Source organism: Elephas maximus, chromosome 11, assembly GCF_024166365.1.
Source record: "Elephas maximus indicus isolate mEleMax1 chromosome 11, mEleMax1 primary haplotype, whole genome shotgun sequence".
NCBI lineage: Eukaryota > Metazoa > Chordata > Mammalia > Proboscidea > Elephantidae > Elephas > Elephas maximus.
The window spans coordinates 70526156-70546917 of NC_064829.1; the positions used below are offsets into that span (position 1 = coordinate 70526156).

Sequence of the window (20762 nt, forward strand, 5' to 3'; positions counted from 1 at the left end):
CATGCTAACAAGCTTGTAGCCATACACTGGTCATCCCTATCAGAACTATTTTTTTTTTTTTATTCTGCTTTAAATGAAAGTCAGTCTCTCATACAAAATTTTATATACACCTTGCTGTGTACTCCTAATTGCTCTCCGCGTAATGAAACAGCACACTCCTCTCCACCCTGTATTCTCCATATCCGTTCAGCCATCTTCTGTCTCCCCTCTGTCTTCTCATCTCCCTTCCAGAGAGGAGCTGCCCACATAGTCTCATCTGTCTACTTGAGCCAAGACGTTCACTCCTCACCAGTATCATTTTCTATTTTATAGTCCAGTCCAATCCTTGTCTGAAGAGTTGGCTTTGGGAACGGTTCCAGTCTTGGGCTAACAGGAGGTCTGGGAACCATGATCTCCAAGATCCTTCTAGTCTCAGTCAGACTGTTAAGTCTGGTCTTTTTATGAGAATTTGAAGTCTGCATTCCCACTGCTCTCCTGCCCCATCAGGGATTCCCTGTTGTGTTCCCTGTCAGGACAGCCATCGGTTGTAGCTGGGCACCATCTAGTTCTTCTGGTCTCAGGCTGGTGTAGTCTATCAGAGCTGTTTTTAAACTCCCTGCTATCATATGTAATTTTTCTTTGGACTGTATGCTTCTATTCTTTACAGTCATGGTTAGGTTTGAAGACGATTTTTTTCGACAGGGATAGATGTGTAAAATAAGGAAAACTGACCGAAGAATGTAAGGTAGAATAATACAAGTTATGAATGTATCGCCAAAGTCTCTAGTTACATTTTATCATTTTTCTTTAAAATTTTTTTTATTGTAGTAAGTATATACATAACAAATCATTTTCCATTTCTACATTCTTTACACATACAGTTCAGTGTCATTAATTACATTCTTCATGTATGCTGCTACTATCACCACTATCGGTTTCCAAATTTTCCATCACCTTTGACAAACTCAGCACCCCTTAAGCAGTGACTTCCTCTTTCCCCTCCCTGCCATTCCTGACAACCAGTAATAAAGTTTGGTTTGTGTACATTTGCCTACTGTAGATATTTCGTATAAGTGAGATCATATAACATTTGTCCTTTTGTGACCGATTTATTTTATCCAACATAATGTTTTCAGAGTTCATCCATATTGTAGCATGTATCAGGACTTCATTTCTCTTTATGACTGAGTTATATTCCATTGCATAGATGTACCACATTTTAGTTACGCATTCACCTGTCGATGGACATTTAGGCTGTTTCCAACTTTTGGCTATTGTGAATAGTGCTGCAGTGAACACTGGTGTACAAGTATGCTTGTGTCTCTGCTTTCAAGTCTCTTAGAAGTGGACCAGTGTCAACTAAGCCTTGAAATAAAGCCAAATACAGTCATCAATTATTCTTCTCAATGGAATGACCTAACAAAGCCGTATTAGCCTATACTCTTTTTCAGGCTTAAAGCTTTGCTGCATTGTTACATGTAAGTTTCTTTCTTTCTTCTTCCTTTTGTTTTGTTTACAAACAGTTTATTAGTTTTTAATTACAAAATAGAGGGACACAGTAAGGGCGGTGCCTGTGGCCCCTTGGTGGCAACTTTTCCCAGTCTGTGCATTTATAAATACTGTTTTTATAACCCCAGGATCACACAGTACACACAGGGTTTTTGGAACATTCTGATAGCTGCAGCGTATAGTATAAAACCATGCAGAATGTTTGTAGAAAATTCCCTGTTTACCATTTAGGGTTCCTTGCAATTAATTTCCTAGTTCACCTTTGAAAAATGGTTGCAGCCAAAGTGACCAGTGCTCCTGCTACCTATTTACATAAACTTCTAACATGTTAGTAGTTGTGAACTCTTTAGAGAAAGGCCTTTCTGAAATGGGAGCAGTGGCTGTGAGCTTGACCTAGGCCCTTTCTGCATACCCCCAGGCTACCTGTGGCACCTGGATATTGGCTGTGGCTGAGAAGCCCCCACATCCAAGGGTGGCGATGGACGAAGGGCAGGCCAGGCCCGTGAGGAATTAGCAAACTTTATTGGCCTCAGACCAGGAGTCCGTGGGTCTTGAGGACCTCTGCATATCTGTTGATCTTCTCCACGTTCTTCTCAGCCTATTTCCACAGCCTCATGAGCTGCTGCTTCTTCCTGTAATGGAGCCTGTCCTTCCTCTTCTCCAGGGTGGCTGTCACCACCTGGTACTTAGGCAGACTTATATGTGGGCTTGAGATGCACAACCTTGAGGGCAGCAGGAACCACCATCCACTTTATCTTGTCATAGAGGACAGGATCTCGTCGAACACCTTGAGATGATCCAGGGCAGCCTGGCCATGCTTGGTCTTGTGGGGCAGCATGCCTGGCACAGTCCACGAAAAGATGCAGCTGGGGGCCCAGAAGTGATAGGGACCATGGGATGGGTTGGTGCTCATGCACTTGTAGAGAAAGGCCAGGTACTTCCACTTATTTCTGTAGAAGTTGCCAGAAATGTTGATGTCCTTGCAGTGCACAACTACCACCCTCCAGCCCAGCAGCACCTGCATGGCCACAATGACTGCCAGGCAGCCCCAGAGATGGCCTTGGCCATAGAGTACTAGGACCTGCCGCTCTGCCATCTTAAGGCAGCTGCCTAGGTACATCTAAGTTTCTTGTCTAGTACTGGAACGTGACTAAGCGTCAAGGAAGAGTGGACTACAGTTTCAGTCATGGGTGTAACCTTCTTCCCAATTTTCCCACCTATTATTTCAGAAATCCCTAGCAGTCAGAAATGATGTTCATTTGTTTTTGAAACCAGCTAGACCTGTTTTTTGTGGACAAGATTGCTCAAGGTGGTGTCATCAAATTTTACTTGTTGTTTCTAACTACCTATCATTTCTCTGCTTGTGTGCTGCCATAGCTGAGGCCTTTAGCTGACATCTGGCTGGACCATCAGTTAGCTTTATAATTGGTTCCCGTGGCTTCAATCTGTTCCTCCGTGCTTATTCTTACTTGATTTTAAAAGGTATCTGTTCTTATCACTCGAGCTAAAACCTTTTAAAATTGCTTCCTTCTGTCCAAATAAACTTGTCCTTGATTTACTTGCAAAAATTAATATATATCACAGGAAAAAGGATTTGCAAACTTGCATGGGAATTAATTTTTTCTATGTTTTGCACAGTATATCATAAAAATGACTTAAAAATATTATATCTTAGATATGTATAATAAAGTTCCCCCCATAATTTTGCTTCTCCCAGCATTTTCAACCATGTTGTCCATATACAAAACTTACTCTACTCACATTGTTTATTCAATGTCCCTTAAACATGTGTTCTATTTTCCTGACTTGCTTGGTGCCTTTATTCACATTTTTTCTTTTCTCCCTCTTTTTCATTTTTCCAGATACTGTGTATCTTTAAAGGAAGGCCTAGATTATGTTCCTTCCTCTCTCTGAAGCTTCCCTAACCCATTGTTAATGTTGTTGTTATGCACCGTCAAGTCCATTCCGAATCATAGCAACCCCTTCTGACAGAGTAAAACTGCTCCATCGGCTTAGTAATCTTTGCTGGAGCTAACCGCCAGGTCTTTTTTTCACATGGAGCCACTAGGTGGGTTCATTCAAACCACCAGCCTTTCTGTTAGTGGCCAAGCACTTAACCATTGTGCCACCAGGGCTCCTCTCCAGCCCATAATGATCGCTAAATCTTCTGAACTTGTGGTAATTTTTGTCTGTTCCACTTAATGGAAATTAATTATATATAGGCTTGACATGTTTCTAAAGAACTCTAATAGTATTTTTGAACTTTTTTGTGTGTTAATGTTTTAGCTAATTTTTGTTTGTTGATGTTGTTTAAAGCCTTTAGGGTGCAGTTCACGTCTTACATGTCTTTTTCCACATTTGGCACAAATACCTTACTTTATAGCAGGCAAATTATAAATGTTTATTTAACATGAGTAGAGAAGAGACCATGTTTTTATTCATCTTTGTATCACTGATGCCTGTTATTGTGCCTGGCATACCAGTGTAGAGTATTATGCTTAAAAAATTGGTCTTTAGGTAGTAGTGTCCAGTAAATTTCTAAGTTTGGAATTTTCTTTATTAAAATTAGCTTTTACCTCTAAAGCTTATTTTCTCAGCTCAGCCTCAGCAGGACTGAGTCAAGGCAGATCTTTCTGAGCCACTCACACTATCAAGGCCAACTTACCTGGAATCTAGGAGACTGGACCCTGGATGTTCTTACATGTTATTCAAGAGAACTAATGTTTTAGAGCTCACAGTTTGGTGTCAGAAAGCTTGAGTTTATATCTCTGTTCTGCCACTTACTAGTAGTATGACTGGGTAAGTGTCTTTCTTTTTCTGTAAAATGCAGATGGATAGTAACTCCTTCTGCGTGGTCTTATTTGAAGGTTAAATTAAATAAGGTTATCAGTGTAAAGTGTCTGGCACAGAATAAGTAGTCAAACCATGTTAATAATAACTAATAACTACTGTTGTTAATAATAATCTTCCTCTTTACCTAACAGCCTTTCACATGGTCAGATCATTCCAACATGATTCCAAATAGTTGGACAAATTTTAACTTATGTGAGTAGTTTCTCAATAAAGTTTCAGCATTTAGGTCTCTTCCTAAGTTTAAATCTTTTGACTTTGAAATATAGTTCATTGTGGATTCACGTAACAAAGAGAAAAAAGACAGTGAACTGCAAACCGGAGACCTGAATTCTACTCATAGCTTGCCCACAGATTTTTTAATCATTAACATTTTATCTGATTGTATTTTTGTTATCTTTGTGCGTGACTTAGTTCCAACGACTTTTAAGCTTATTTAAAGGCAAAGACGAAGTACCCCTAAATTTTATCTTTATACCCTCCACCCACCTCACTACAGTGGGTTAGTAAATATTCACTGAGTGAATAAATGGCTCCATTTTTTCATCTGTAAAAACGAGGGGGTTGGACTATGCCTATGATTTCCTTTAGTTCTCAAACAGTTGACAGAAGTAAGAGCCAACCCCCCAGTTTTGTTTTTTTTTTTTTGAAAGAAAGATGCCTAGATCCTGCTATACCCAGGAATTAACCTTTCCCCTCTGAACTAGCATGTTTGTTCTTAAATGTTTTAAATTCTTCCTCTCAAGAATTGAAAAGTTGAAAAGTAACCAAGGCTGCTGTTTTATCTGGGTACTCACTTCAGAACTGACCTTGAGTAGTAGGAGGCAGAGTACCTTTGTGGTTTTACTCTAGCATGCATAAATACACTGCTAACATAAAATAAAAAGTTCGTAAGTATTGAATGGGATTTTATGTTACTTTCAAAGTAGAAGGAAGTCTGGTTGTATAGTGGTTAAGTGTTACAGCTGCTAACCAAAGGGTCAGCAGTTGGAATCCACCAGGTGCTCCTTGGAAACCCTATGGGGCAGTTCTACTCTGTCCTATAGGGTCGCTATGAGTCAGAATCGACTCAGTGGCACTGGGTTTGGTTTTTTGGTTGGTTTCAAAGTAGAAAATTTATACCAAGTTAGTCTTAACTTCTCTAGCTTTCTGATGTTAGAAAAGCCTGGCAGATTCTCTTTTTTGGACATTAATCTCTAAGATCCATCACTTAATTTAAGTGAATTACATTAAAATGCTTACACACATCCAGAGATTTAAATATAATTACTTGTAAAGTAAATTTATTAAAATATATCTTTCTGTATATATTTATAGAAATATATTTCTCGTGAATGACCTTTATTGAAAGAATTGTAATTTAAAGCTAGTTTGCTTAATGTTGGAGCTCTATTGGCACAGTGGTTAAAGCGCTTGGCTGCTAAACGAAAGGACTTCGGTTTAAACCCACTAGCCACTCTTCGGGAGAAAGATGTGGCAATCTGCCTCCATAAAGATTTACAGCCTTGGAAACCCTATGGGGCAGTTCTACTGTGTCATACAGAGTGCCTAGGAGTCAGAATCAACTCAGTGGTAATGGTTTTGAGTTTTGCTTAATATTAATTTTCTTCTTTTCATTTAATTGTGAATTAGTACTTTTGTATTATAAAATATTCACATTATAAAAAGTAGTAAGTGTCTTTGGGGGAGGGGGAAGGATACCAAACAAACAAAAAAATTCAAACAGTACAGTGAGGGGTATGTAGTGAAAATTTTAAATTCTACTCTTCAGAGTCAATTACTATTAATAATTTATTGTGTATTTATACAGTAGGAGCCCTGGTGGCACAGTGGTTAAGCATTTGGCTGCAAAAAGAAAGGTCGGTGGTTCAAACTTCGCAGTGTACCCGCTGGAGAAAAGGCCTGGCAATCTGCTCCTGTGAAAATTAAAGTCTAGAAAATCCTATGGGGCAGTTCTGCTCTGTCACATGGGATCACTATGACTCTGAATCAACTCGATGACACACAACAACAGCAACAGTTTACACAGTAGTTGCTCAGTAAATGTTTAGTTGAATTAACTAATACTCTTTACCAGTCAGCAGTTGGTCAGCTTTTCTGTTGCATTTAGTTTTTTTAAAAAAAATAATAATTTCCACAAAAGTGCTATGTAATTTCAAGGATCTGAGCCTAATTTTTTTTCACTATGGTAAAAGTATGTTCAGCCATCAGCACTAAAATATAAAATGTAAATATAAATAAAAGTACTTTTTTATCTGATTTATAAAATCAATCTGCATACGTTATAGTCACACTGTGTGTCTTTGTTAATTAGTGCTGCTATAACAGAAATACCACAAATGGGTGGTATTTTATTCTCTCACAGTTCAGGAGGCTAGGAGTCTGAATTCAGGGTGCCAGCTTCAGAGAAGCCTTTCTCACTTTGTCTGCTCTGGGGGGAATGTCCTTGTCATCAGTCTTCCCCTTGTCTAGGAGCTTCTCAGCACAGGGACCCTGAGTCCAAAGGGCACCCTCTCCTCCTGGTTCTTCATGATGCCATGATGTCTCCCGTCTCTCTGCATGCTTCTCTCTTATATCTCAAAAGAGATTGACTCCAGATAAAACCTAATCTTATAAATTGAGTCCTGTCTCATTAACCTAAGAAACCCATTGCTGTGGAGTTGATTCCAATGCATAGGACCCTATAGGACAGAGTGGAACTGCCCCACAGGGTTTCCAGGGAGCTGCTGTTGGATTCAAACTTCTGACTTTTTGGTTAGCAGCCATAGCTCTTAAGCACTGTGCCCCAAGGCTCCATAATTAGAGGTAGGATTTACAACACGTAGGAAAATCACATCAGATGAAAAAATAGTGGACAATCACACAATACTGGGAATCATGGCGTAGCCAAGTTGACACATGTTTTGGGGGGACACAGTTCAATCCATGACACTGTGTATAATGGAATTAGTTCTCAGACTTGATAAAACTTATGAACAGGATTTACTACTTTGCCAACTGCGATGACAGCCCCTGATCATTAAGTTTCTGAGTTATAAAGTGAATTTTTAAGAAGTTACACAACAAGCATCCTGATGTATGAAGAAATGCTTTGTGTTTAAAGCACTTCATGTTAGAATATGGTAGCTTGCTTCTTAATAAAAGAGATCAATTTTTCCAGACTCTTCCTCTTTTATATTAGACCATTTAGAACTCTCAAGACATTTATTTGCTTGTCTTAGAAAAGTAATTATGACTGGATCTAAAGAAACATACTTATCTTAGAGTTATAATATTACCTCTTATTAGTTTTAAAATCCAAAGTATATTTTACTTACAAAACCTGTTTTAGAATAATCCAATCAAAGTTAAAATCACTTTCATAAATATCTTTTTCCTTACTAAATGGAATATACTTAACTGAATTAGGAGATTTTTGCTTTGGTGATGTCACAGTTACAGTGCTTAAAAAGATATCAGAACTTTTTTTTTTTTTTTCTCAAAATGTAAAATTGTTGACTTGGAACTTAAAAAAAATTAAAACGTGATTTTCAGTTGCTGTAATAATACCAACTTGAAAATTAAACTGCATATTTGCTTCCCCAAAAATGACTTCTTTAAAACTTACAGAAAAATGGTAACAGCATAACAGAAGAATAATGTATCATGACCAAATAGACTTTAATCTAGGCACACATGTATGGTTAAATATTAGGAGGAGAAGGAGAAATATTAGTAAACTGTCATTAAATGGATACTTAACATAATAAAAAATATGTATCTCAGATTAGCAGCCAACATCATACTTAACATTCCATTAAAATCAGGAAGGTCTGGTATCAACAACAGAATATTGGTTGTTAAACATTAATCCTGGGTGGCGCAAATAGTTAAACACTCAACTACTAGTCAAAAGGTTGGTTGTTCAAACCCACCCCGAAGGCACCTCAGAAGACAGGCCTGGTGATCTGCTTCCAAAAGGTTACAGCCTTGAAAACCCTGTGGAGCAATTCTATTCTGTATACTTAGGCTTTCCATTAGTTGGAATCTATTCAAAGGCAACTAATAACAACAGCACCAACAAACGTCCATCCTACTGGGTGTACGTGTTTTAATATTTAGATTGTAGACCAGCTAATGAGGAGTTGAGACATGTGACTAGGAGCAGAGTATAGTACTCAAGTAGAGTTTCCAGTTAGGGCAGTAATGGCCAGATAAACTAATTATCAGGAAAATCTAGGTAAACAAAGGATGTGAATAGAAAATTTACACACCCAATCCCCTCCCCAAAGATAGATGGCCAGTGTGTTTTTCAAAGAATATTCAAGCTCACCAGGAACCAAAGAGATAAATAATTTTTAGTCTTTTAAATTGGTGAAGATTAAATACTACTACTACTACTAATACTGACCATTTACAAATGTTATATGTTGCTGGTGGAACTCAAATTGCTGTATGTAGTTATTTTGGAAACAGTGTAGCAATATGTATCAATAGCCTTAATGATAATGGCAAATTCTCACTATATAAGCTTCATTTTTAAAAAGCAAGATACAAAATTGTATATACAGCTTTGTCCTATGTTTGCAAAATTATCTATGTATATACATACATGTGGGAAAAAAGTTGAAAAAAGAATATCTAGAAATTCTAGAAAAATTTAATGATATTCTTATTTTTAAAATTTTGTTGGATTTTAAATAATGTCTGTCGCCTTCCATGTTCATTCTTATAATTATCTGTAATATATGTATAATTTTTAGAATTGGAAGGAAAAGCCCTTATATATATATATTTTTTTATAGTGTAGTACAAGACATTGCCCCCATGTGTCTGTCAGTTTGTTGTACTGTGGGGGCTTGTGTGTTGCTGTGATGCTGGAAGCTCTACCACCGGTATTCAGATACCAGCAGGGTCACCCATGGAGGACAGGTTTCAGCTGAGCTTCCAGACTAAGACAGGCTAGGAAGAAGGGCCCGGCAGTCTACTTCTGAAAAGCATTAGCCAGTGAAAACCTTATGAATAGCAGCGGAACATTGTCTGATATAGTGCTAGAAGATGAGCCCCCCATGTGGAAGGCGCTCAAAAGATGACTGGTGAGGGGCTGCCTCCTCAAAGTAGAGTCGACCTTAATGGCATGGATGGAATAAAACTTAAGGGACCTTCATTTGCTGATGTGGCACGACTCAAAATGAGAAGAAACAGCTGCAAACATCTGTTAATAACCGGAACCTGGAATGTACGAAGTGTGAATCTAGGAAAATTAGAAATCGTCGAAAATGAAATGGAACACATGAATATCAATATCCTAGGCATTAGTGAGCTGAAATGGACTGGTATTGGCCATTTTGAATCGGATAATCTTACAGTCTACTATGCTGGGAATGACAACTTGAAGAGGAATGGTGTTGCATTCATCGTCAAAAAGAATGTTTCAAGACCTGTCCTGAAGTACAACACTGTGAGTGATACGATAATATCCATATGCCTACAGGGAAGACCAGTTAATACAACTACTATTCAAATTTACGCACCAACCACTAGGGCCAAAGATGAAGAAATAGAAGATTTTTATCAGCTGCTGCAGTCTGAAATTGATCGAACATGCAATCAAGATGCATTGATAATTATTGGTGATTGGAACGCGAAAGTTGGAAACAAAGAAGAAGGATCAGTAGTTGAAAAATATGGCCTTGGTGATAGAAAGAATGCCGGAGATCGAATGATAGAATTTTGTAAGACCAACGACTTCTTCATTACAAATACCTTCTTTCACCAACATAAACGGCGACTATACACATGGACCTCGCCAGATGGAACACACAGAAATGAAGTTGACTACATCTGTGGAAAGAGATGATGGAAAAGCTCAATATCATCAGTCAGAGCAAGGCGAGGGGCCGACTGGAACAGACCATCAATTACTCATATTCAGGTTTAAGATGAAACTGAAGAAAATCAGAGCAAGTTCATGAGAGCCAAAATATGAACTTAAGTATATCCCCCCTGAATTTAGAGACCATCTCAAGAATAGATTTGACGCATTGAACACTAGTGACCGAAGACCAGACGAGTTGTGGAATGACATCAAGGACATCATCCATGAAGAAAGCAAGAGGTCACTGAAAAGACAGGAAAGAAAGAAAAGACCAGGATGGATGTCAGAGGAGACTCTGAAACTTGCTCTTGAGTGTGGAGCAGCTAAAGCAAAAAGAATTCATGAAGTAAAAGAACTGAACAGAAGATTTCAAAGGGCCTCTCGAGAAGACAAAAAATGACATGTGCAAAGAGCTAGAGATGGAAAACCAAAAGCGAAGAACACGCTCGGCTTTTCTCAAGCTGAAAGAACCAAAGAAAAAATTCAAGCCTCGAGTTGCAATACTGAAGGATTCTATGGCGGAAATATTAAACGATGCAGGAAGCATCAAAAGAAGATGGAAGGAATACACAGAGTCATTATACCAAAAAGAATTAGTCGATATTCAACCATTTCAAGAGGTGGCATATGATCAGGAACCGATGGTGCTGAAGGAAGAAGTCAAAGCAGCTCTGAAGGCATTGGTGAAAAACAAGGCTCCAGGAATTGATGGAATATCAAGTGAGATGTTTCAACAAACAGATGCAGCGCTGGAGGTGCTCACTTGTCTATGCCAAGAAATTTGGAAGACAGTTTCCTGGCCAACTGAGTGGAAGAGATCCATATTTATGCCTATTCTAAAGAAGGGTGATCCAACCGAATGTGGAAATTATAGAACAATATCATTAATATCACACGCAAGCAAAATTTTGCTGAAGATCATTCAAAAACGGCTGCAGCAGTATATCGACAGGGAACTGCCAGAAATTCAGGTCGGTTTCAGAAGAGGTCATGGAACCAGGAATATCATTGCTGATGTCAGATAGATCCTGGCTGAAAGCAGAGAGTACCAGAAGGATGTTTACCTGTGTTTTATTGACTATGCAAAGGCATTCGACTGTGTGGATCATAACAAACTATGGATAACACTGCGAAGAATGGGAATTCCAGAACACTTCATTGTGCTCATGAGGAACCTTTACATAGATCAAGAAATAGTTGTTCAGACAGAACAAGGGGATACTGATTGGTTTGAAGTCAGGAAAGGTGTGTGTCAGGGCTGTATTCTTTCACCATACCTATTCAGTCTGTATGCTGAGCAGATAATACAAGGAGCTGGACTATATGAAGAAGAATGGGGCATCAGGATTGGAGGAAGACTCATTAACAACCTGCGTTATACAGATGACACAACCTTGCTTGCTGAAAGTGAAGAGGACTTGAAGCACTTACTAATGAAGATCAAAGACCACAGCCTTCAGTATGGATTGCACCTCAACATAAAGAAAACAAAAATCCTCACAACTGGACCAATGAACAACATCATGATAAATGGAGAAAAGATTGAAGTTGTGAAGGATTTCATTTTACTTGGATCCACAATCAACAGCCATGGATGCACAGTCAAGAAATCAAAAGACACATTGCATTGGGCAAATCTGCTGCAAAAGACCTCTTCAAAGTGTTGAAGAGCAAAGATGTCACCCTGAAGACTAAGCTGCGCCTTACGCAAGCCACGGTATTTTCAATCACATTATATGCATGTGAAAGCTGGACAGTGAATAAGGAAGACAGAAGAAGAGTTGACGCCTTTGAATTGTGGTGTTGGCAAAGAATATTGAATAAATCCATGGACTGCCAAAACAACAAACAAATCTGTCTTGGAAGAAGTGCGGCCAGAATGCTCCTTAGAGGCAAGAATGGTAAGACTGCGTCTTACATACTTTGGATATGTTGTCCAGAGGGATTGGTCCTTGGAGAAGGACATCATGCTTGGCAGAGTACAGGGTCAGCAGAAAAGAGGAAGACCTTCAACAAGGTGGATTGACGCAGTGGCTGCAACAATGAGCTCAAGCATAACAACCAGTGTAAGGATGGCAAGGACCAGGCAGTGTTTCGTTCTGTTGTGCATAGGGTCACTATGAGTTGGAAGCAACTCGACGGCACCTAACAACAACAAGACACTGGAGAAAAGTGGTTAGATAATTTTTTTTTAAAGAGCTGGTAATTTTAGGTACCTTATATATTGTGATCTGCAAACTCCATTTTACAATATGTCATGTTGGTTATTTACCAAGCAGGTGTATTTGTAGGTCAGTGGTTTATTCCAGTCTAGCTTTTTCTCTTTTCACCTGTTTAAAAGATCTACAAGTAAAAAGTTTTATAAAGCTTCTACATGTGTAAAATTTAATATGGAAGTAGTTTCCCTTTTTTTTTTTTATTTTAGTCACAGCCTGGTTTGCCCCTGTAAACTGTGGTAAGATGTCTTTGACCTGCCTGACCCTTTTGGAGTATTTGTACGTTATAACGTTATACAGGTGGTCCCCAACTTAGAGGATGTATTTGAGTTACAGTGAACTGCACTTATGACCGTCTTTTTTTTTGTACATCTTATCATTGGGAATATGTACTGTGTACAGTGCAGTGCATAATTTGCTGATGTTATCATTCTCAGATGTTCACTTGCACATGCAGCAGATGTAGGTACGGTAACATTAGGTGAATTTCTGGAAGAATTATAATATTCTTCAGTGTATCCAGAATATTGCATCTTCCTTGGAGGAAGTTATGGGAAAATACCTGCAGGGGTTTTGGAAAAAATTGCTGAGTTATGTGAACATGCTTCAGGCATTCAATCAGGTTAATATGATGAAAGAGATCGGTACAGAAACTGTCCATATCACAAGAACGCTGAATTTAGAATTTGAAATTGCCAATGTGGAATAGCTCATAGATGACAAAAAAAGAGGATTTGAAAGATTAGGACTTGCTAGATTTTGAAGAGGAAAGAAATGCTGAAGAAGAAAGAAATAATGAGGAAGAGGAAAGAGTGAAGTTGTCAAATAATTTTACGGTAAAAGTTTTTTATAAACTAAGTTAGTTGTTTGAAAACATGGACCCAAATGCTGATTGCTTCACTGTAATCAGTGGGCAGATTTGGGATGCAGTGAGGTGTTACACGAAATAATATGAAGAAGAAAAAAAAAAAAAAGAAGATTCGTACAGGCAGCTCTCACTAATTTTCTGGCTAGAAACACCATCCCATTACCAGAGATAATCCAGATGATTCAGAACCTTCCACAAGTGGAACTGTTACTGTAACTGACAAAATGCCAACATTGTCCATCTCCTTCATTGTCGGAGTACATTTCTATGATTTGTGTTTTTTTATGTATATATGTATTAAAATATATCTGTAAGTTTACATGTAATGTCCCCAATCCCCAAAGACAAATAGATTGGATTTATAAATATACTGATAATAAAAGGCAACAACAATGAAAACTAAAAAAAAGAAAAAGAGATGTGAGGTATTCGACTAACCTCAGAACCGACTTATGACGGAGTCCTTGGAATGGAACCGCAGAAGTCGGGGACTACCTGTAATACTACTTATACCCAGTTTGTCCTGCACTTTGAAAACTGCATATATTTGTTAGTTCTTTCTCTCTGCCTGGAATGTCTTTTCCTGATGGTGGTCATTTATTCTTCAGGGATCAGTTTAAAATGTTTTCTCATTGAAGCCTCCTACCCCCACACTGTATCTGAGAGTCATTGATAGTGAACTGGGATCCGAGAGACATGTTCAGTGAATAGTGCTATGTATATGATTTCATAGAAATTTCTGATATTTAAAAAACAAACAAAAAACCATATCACTGCATCATAGTGCTCTTACAAGAGTTGAAATGTTTTCATGTAAGTTAATTTTCCCATTTCCTCTGCTTTTCTTTTCAGCGTAGCACTTTATTATCTTCTGGCATACTATAAATATTTTGTTGTTTATTGCTTCTCCCACCCTTGTAGATTCCACAAGGGCAGGGATTTTTGTCCGCTCTGTTCACTGCTGTGTACTCAGTGTCAACAACAGTGCCTGTCATGTAGTCAGTGCTTCATAAATATTGAGTGAATAAATGAATGATAGAACAAATAAAGAGATATCAGTACACAGAAGTGTATTTTAGTCATTTTCCATGTGCCATCCCTATCATACTGCCTTGTGTATGGCTGGCACACTAAAACAGAGATGGGCAAAATTTTTCTGTAAAGGAACAGGTAGTAAATATTTTAGGCTCTGCAGACCACAGATGTTGCATATTTTTCTTTTATGTTTTTGTTTTACAACCCTTTAAAAATTTAAAAACTGTCTTTAACTTGGGAATCATATATAAACAGGCCTCAGGACAGGTTTGGACTGGGGCTGTAGCTTATTCCTCTTAACAAATGAATGTTGTAATATTATCATATGATATAAAGAAAGGAATGCAGTGGACAAATTATTTTGGAAAACACCATCTTTCGTTTTGGTTGATTAGCTCAGGACTTCTATGGATCTTTGACATATTAATGTCCACTATAAATATCTGAGGATATTACACATACCGATACATATATAATTCGTTTCCATTGAATTGATCTTGACTTGTGGCAAACCTGTAGGACAGAGTAGAACTGCCCCATAGGGTTTCCAAGGAGCAGCTGGTGGATTTGAACTGCTGACTTTTTGGTTGGCAGCCAAGCCCTTAACCACTGCGCTACCTAAGGAGAAATATAAAATAGAAAAAAAGTATATACATGTACATGTATGCACACATATAATATATTTTATATTTTTTCTTAGGAGCATCTTGAGGCACAAAGGGCTTTGTGAAAAATGTTTTAGGACCCTGATTTGTTTTTATTTTGCCTTCATTTTGAAAGGATATTTTTGCTGAATATAGAATTCTGGGTTGCAACTTTTTCTGTTGGTGTTCTAAAGATGTTCCATTTTAAAAAATTAATAATAGCTTTATTGAGATACAATTTAAATACTATAAAATTGACCCATTAAGATGTACAATTCAATGGTTTTTAGCATATTTATAAAGAGCCGTGTAACTACTGTCATAGTCTACTTTTAGAACATATTCATCACCCCTAAAGAAATCTCTTATCCATTAGCAGACACTCCCTGCTCACCACCCATCAGCCCTAGGAAGCTGCTAATCTATTTTCTGTCTCTTTGTTGTATTTACCTATTCTATACATTTCTACATTTCATGTAAATAGAATCATAAAATATGAGTTTTTCTGACTGGCTTATATCATTTAGCATAATATTTCCAAGGTTCACCTATGTTCATGGCTGTATTAGTATTTCATTCTTTTGTATTGTCAAATAACTAATGTTCCACTGTGTGTATGTAGTGCATTTTTTAATGCATTCATCAGTTGATAGACATTTCATTTGTTTCCACTTTTTAGCCATTGTGAATAATGCTGCTATGAGCATTCGTATACAAGATTTGCTTGAATATATGGTTTCATTTTTCTTAAGTTCATTTCTACCACAGAGCAGAACTGTGGGTCTTAACAGTAACTCTATGTTTAACCTTTTGAGGAACTGCCAAATGGTTTTCTACATTGGCTGCACTGTTTTACATTCCCATCAGCCATGTATGAGGGTTCCAATTTCTCCTCACCGACACTTATTATTGCCTGTCTGTTGTTGTTAGGTAACGTCAAGTCAATTTAGACTCATACCAACCACATGTAATAGAGTAGAACTGCCCCCATCGGATTTTTTGGGCTGTAATCTTTATGGGAGCAGAACGCCAAGTCTTTTTCCCACAGAGTCACTGGGTGGGTCTGAACCTGTGACCTTTCAGTTAGCAGCCCAGTGCTTAACCATTTTGCCACTGGGGCTCCTTATAGTCATCCTAGTGGGTGTAAGATGTATCTCATAGTGCTTTGATTTTCGTATTCCTGATGTGAGTTGGAATCGACTCGACAGCAACGGGTTTTGAATGACTAATGATGTTGAAACTAAGTCTTGAACTTCTATTGTTAATTCATTTATACAGGCAGTCCCCAGATTGCAAACGTCTGATTTGTGTACAACCTGAAGTTACAAATCAACCCAGAAAGCCTATTATAATAAAAATTAGAGGTACATACAGTGGTTCGTAATAAAAAAGGGTGCTACTTTGCAACACGCATCAAAACATTATTATTACTGTATTATTATGTTAAAATGTTTTAGTGTATCTGAAAGTGTTTAATGTTTTTTATGCATAGAAAAACCAAAACAAACAACCAAACCTGTTACTGTAGAGTCAATTCTGACCCATAGCAACCCATAGGATTTCTAGGGAGTGACTGGTGGATCTGAACTGTTGACCTTTTGGTAAGCAGTCAAACTTTTAACCTCTGTGCCACCAGGGCTCCATGAAAACAAACAAACAAAAAAACCCCACTGCCATCAAGTCAATTCCTACTCATAGCAACCCTATAGGTCAGAATAGAACTGCGCCATAGGGTTTCCAAGGAGGGCCTGGTGAATACGAACTGCTGACCTTGTGGTTGGCAGCCGTAGCTCTTAACCACCGTGCCACCAGGGTTTCCATGCATAGAAAGGTACACTATATACTAAGACAAACATTTGACTAACTGCTGTTAGATACGAACCATACCTAGCTGTTCCAATTTACATACAACTCCAACTTAAAGACAGATTTAGGAATGGAACTCATTCATAATCTGAGTACTGCCTGTAAATATATCATTCTTTTTAATGCTGTTTATATAATTTTACTTTTGGTCATTGCTAGTGTATAAAAATATGATTTTTTTTTGTATATTGATAGTGTATTGTGCAACTTTGATGAGCATGTTTAGTTTTTTTTGATAGTGTATTCTTGCAATTTTGATGAGCCTGTTTATTAGTTCTAGTTATTTTTTAGTGGCTTCCTTAGGTTTTTTATATGTAAGATCATGTCATCTGTTAAATGGAGATAATTTATTTCTTCCTTTCCAACCTGGGTACCTTCTGTCACATGGGTTTTGATGAGAAATAGCAGTCATTCAGATTATTGTTCCACAGTAATGTGTTTTTCTCTGGCTGCTTTTAATATTTTATCTTCATTTTTAGTTTTCAGCTGTTTATAATATGACTAAGTTTGTTGCTCTATTTATCCTGCTTGGTGTTCTCTGAGCTTCTTGAATTTATATCTGAATCTATATCTGCTGATTCCAGTTATACACATTATAACAAAAGTTATTGTTCCACAGACCCTGAGGCTCTGCTAATTTTCTTTTATTTTCTCTGTTCTTCACATGGTCCGTTCCTATTAATTTATCTTTAAGGTCACTGACTCCCCACTCAACTTCATTTTGTTATTAAAACTATGCAGTGAATTTAAAATTTTACATATTCTACTTCTCAGTTCTAGAATTTTAACTTGGTATATTTTTTTATATTCTCTATTTCTCTGCTAAGATTTCTTCTTCTTCAATCATCATGTACTTATTTTCCTTTACTTCACTGGGTAAATTTTTACTTCTACCATTTGGTATGTAAATAAAATATATATAGTTATTATACAAAAGTTACATTACTAACTTTTTGGACTGAGGGAACATCTTACCCCAACTTCTTCTTCCAGTGGTGCTGTGAATTTCTGGTTAAGAACACATTCAGTTTGTTGAGTTCTGCTTATAGCCAACATTAGCTGTTCAACTGCTAACATCTACTGCCATCTGGGTCACTTGTCCCTCTTGATTGTGTTTTCTCTTGAAAGTAGATCATATTTTGCTCGTTCTTTTACAGTAAGTAATTTTGGGTTGTAATGTGGACAGTAACGTGGAGGCTAGATTTTGTTATAATCCTTTGAAGAGTGTTGATTTTCGCTTTTCCTGTAATAGGTAATTATCTTGTTTGGACAAAACTATAAACTCTCTCTTTTAGGTGGCAGCTCAGATTTCAGTTCAGTTTTTTGTCTTTAGAGACCAGGAATATCTAGTTGGAGAAGCCATCTCATTTGCTGTCCTCTCTCTCTCATTGGCTCATAAAAGGTTCTGGCCCAGAGGGCCCTCTGGGGACAGAAGAATGGAAACTTCATTTTTCTCAGATCCCCATTTGGTCTGTACAGCTTTCTTGAGGAAAGATGACTCAGTAGGCAACCTAGATAAATAGAAAAGCCGGGAACAGGAAACTAGATCTGCTTCTGGTGGGCACATGTCCCTTCTCCCTAGTAGTCTGTCCTCAGGAAAAAAAGCTGATGAGTCCTCTTCCCCATCTCATGGTTCAGGGATTACAGAGTGATTGGTCAGGGAAACCCCAGGTTATTTTTAAAGTAGCTTAATTGGTATAAGCATTTTTAGCTTATTGTTTTAATAGAATTCCTAGATTTAAGAATCGTAGTTTTAATAGCTGGAAATAATTATAGGTAAATGAATTCTAGTCTCTTATTTTGACAGTTAAGTAAAAATCTATTTGTTTAATTCTTTTATGTTTTTCTTTATTATAGATCGAGCTGGGAGCATCAGTACCCTTGATTCCTTAGACTTTGCAAGATATTCAGATGATGGTAACAGGGAAACTGATGAGAGAGTGGCAGGTGAGTAAGATCATAAAGACAGATTCATCTGGATTCTTTGGCGTGATAGAAATAATAAAATGACTTGAAGAATTTTTACTTCTGCTATTTGATATGTGAGTATAATGTATATCGTTATACAAAAGTTACTTTACTAAGTTTTTGGCCAGAGGGAACATCTTACCCCAGCTTTCTCTTCCAGTGGTGCTGTGAATTTCTGGTTAAGAGCACATACAATTTGCTGAGTTCTGCTTACAGCCAACATCATGCAATTGTAATAACTGGTGCCAGGTTTAAGTTAGCCATGGTATAAAAAAACCGAAAACCAAACCTGTTGCCATCGAGTCAATTCCAACTCATAGTGACCTGTCATGGGTTGAAGTGTGTCCCCTAAAAATATGTGTCAATGATTCTCGGTATTGTGTGGTTGTCCTCCATTTTGTGATTGTAATTTTATGTTAAAAAGGATTAGGGTGGGACTGTGGCACCCTCACCCAGGCCATATCCCTGATCCAATGCAAAGGGAGTTTCCCTCGGATGTGACCTGCACCACCTCTTATCTCTCAAGAGATAAAAAGGAAAGGGAAGTAAGCAGAGAGGTGGGACCTCACACCACCAAAAAAGCAGTGCCAGGAGCAGAGCCCGTCCTTTGGACCCAGGGTCTCTGCGCGGAGAAGTTCCTAGTCTAGGAGAAGATTGATGAGAAAGCTGACAGAGAGAGAAAACTTTCCCCTAGAGCTGGAGCCCTGAATTTGGACTTCTAGCCTACTAGACTGTGAGAAAATACATTTCTCTTCGTTAAAGCCATTCTCTTCTGGTACTTCTGTTATAGCAGCACTAGATAACTAAGAATTTGGTACCGAGAGTGGGGTGCTGCTCTAACAGATACCTAAAGTGGTTTTGCGACTGTGAATGGATAGAGAAGGAGCAGTGGTAGAGGACCAGCAGCAGCAGAGAACCTGCAGCAGCAGAGAACCTGCAGCAGCAGAGCCAGGAGACCAGCGCAAGATGGTGCTGGACCCAACCCACAGAGCAAGAAAGCTGAATGCCTGTGTGTAGGAGGCTTCCTGGTGAAGTGGGGTGCCTCCGGGCACCTACTGGTGGAGCTAGGCTTGCCAACCCACAAAGCAAGAAAGCTGAGTGCCTGTGCGCAGGAGGCTTCCTGGTGGAGTGGGGTGCCTCTAGGTACTTATCGGTAGAGCTACAGAGCTTTGGAACACTTGCCTCAGTAGGACAGATGAGGTCTGAGAGGCCAAGGAACACAGGAAGCCGAGCTGCCTTACTCTCAAAAGGTATGGCCATGACCTCTGAGATTTGAAAGGGTGGAGCCATGGCCTCTGGTTTTTCTAAGGGTGGAGTCACACCTCAGATGGACTAGGAGAATGGTGCACCTAAAACCAAGGGAGCGGAGTTGCCATCCCAGCAGGCCTGGAAAGCAAAGCTGAAGCCTGGGGCCACGGGGCCTCCGCTCAGAATCTGGAGAGTGTGGCGAATGCCTAGTCTGGAGGGCAGGGCCAGTGTGTAAAATTGTCTCAGAGAACAGAGGATTATTTTCAAAGCTTTGAGGGCTAATGTTGGGTGAGGGCTAATGTAATGTGTTCTGCTGACTTGCTTGTTACCTGTTTTCCCTCCTTTTCCTCCAGTTTCTCCCCTTTGTGATGGAAATGTCTAGCTTGTGCCTGTTTTGCCATTGTACCTTTGGAAGCAGATAACTTACATTCTAGATACCACAGATGACAAAGAATTTTTGGATTTTAGATGTGGATTTAAGACTTCTGGTATGATATGATGGGGTGAATATGTTTTGCATGTTTTAAGGATGTGATATTTTGGGGGCCAAAGTGTGGAATGTTATGGATTGAATTATGTCCCCCAAAAACGTGTGTGAACTTGATCAGCCCATGATTCCTAGTATTGTGTGGTTGTTCTCCATTTTTGTGATTATAATTTTATGTTAGAAAGGATTGCAGTGGGATTGCAACACCCTCACCCAGGTCACATCGCTGATCCAA

General features: G+C 38.5%; 1 protein-coding gene and 1 pseudogene across 5 annotated transcripts in view; one reads left to right on the forward strand and one right to left on the reverse strand.

The window, feature by feature from the left end:
- Window positions 1-20762, forward strand: part of RELCH (RAB11 binding and LisH domain, coiled-coil and HEAT repeat containing) — a 145220-nt gene that overhangs the window by 19374 nt on the left and 105084 nt on the right. For all 5 annotated transcript variants that reach the window (XM_049902141.1, XM_049902142.1, XM_049902143.1 and 2 more), the window contains exon 2: window positions 18682-18771. In XM_049902141.1, coding sequence (XP_049758098.1) covers window positions 18682-18771 — 90 coding nt within the window. The remainder of the gene's footprint in view (window positions 1-18681; window positions 18772-20762) is intronic.
- On the reverse strand, window positions 2018-2584 carry LOC126086084 (60S ribosomal protein L13a-like; annotated as a pseudogene).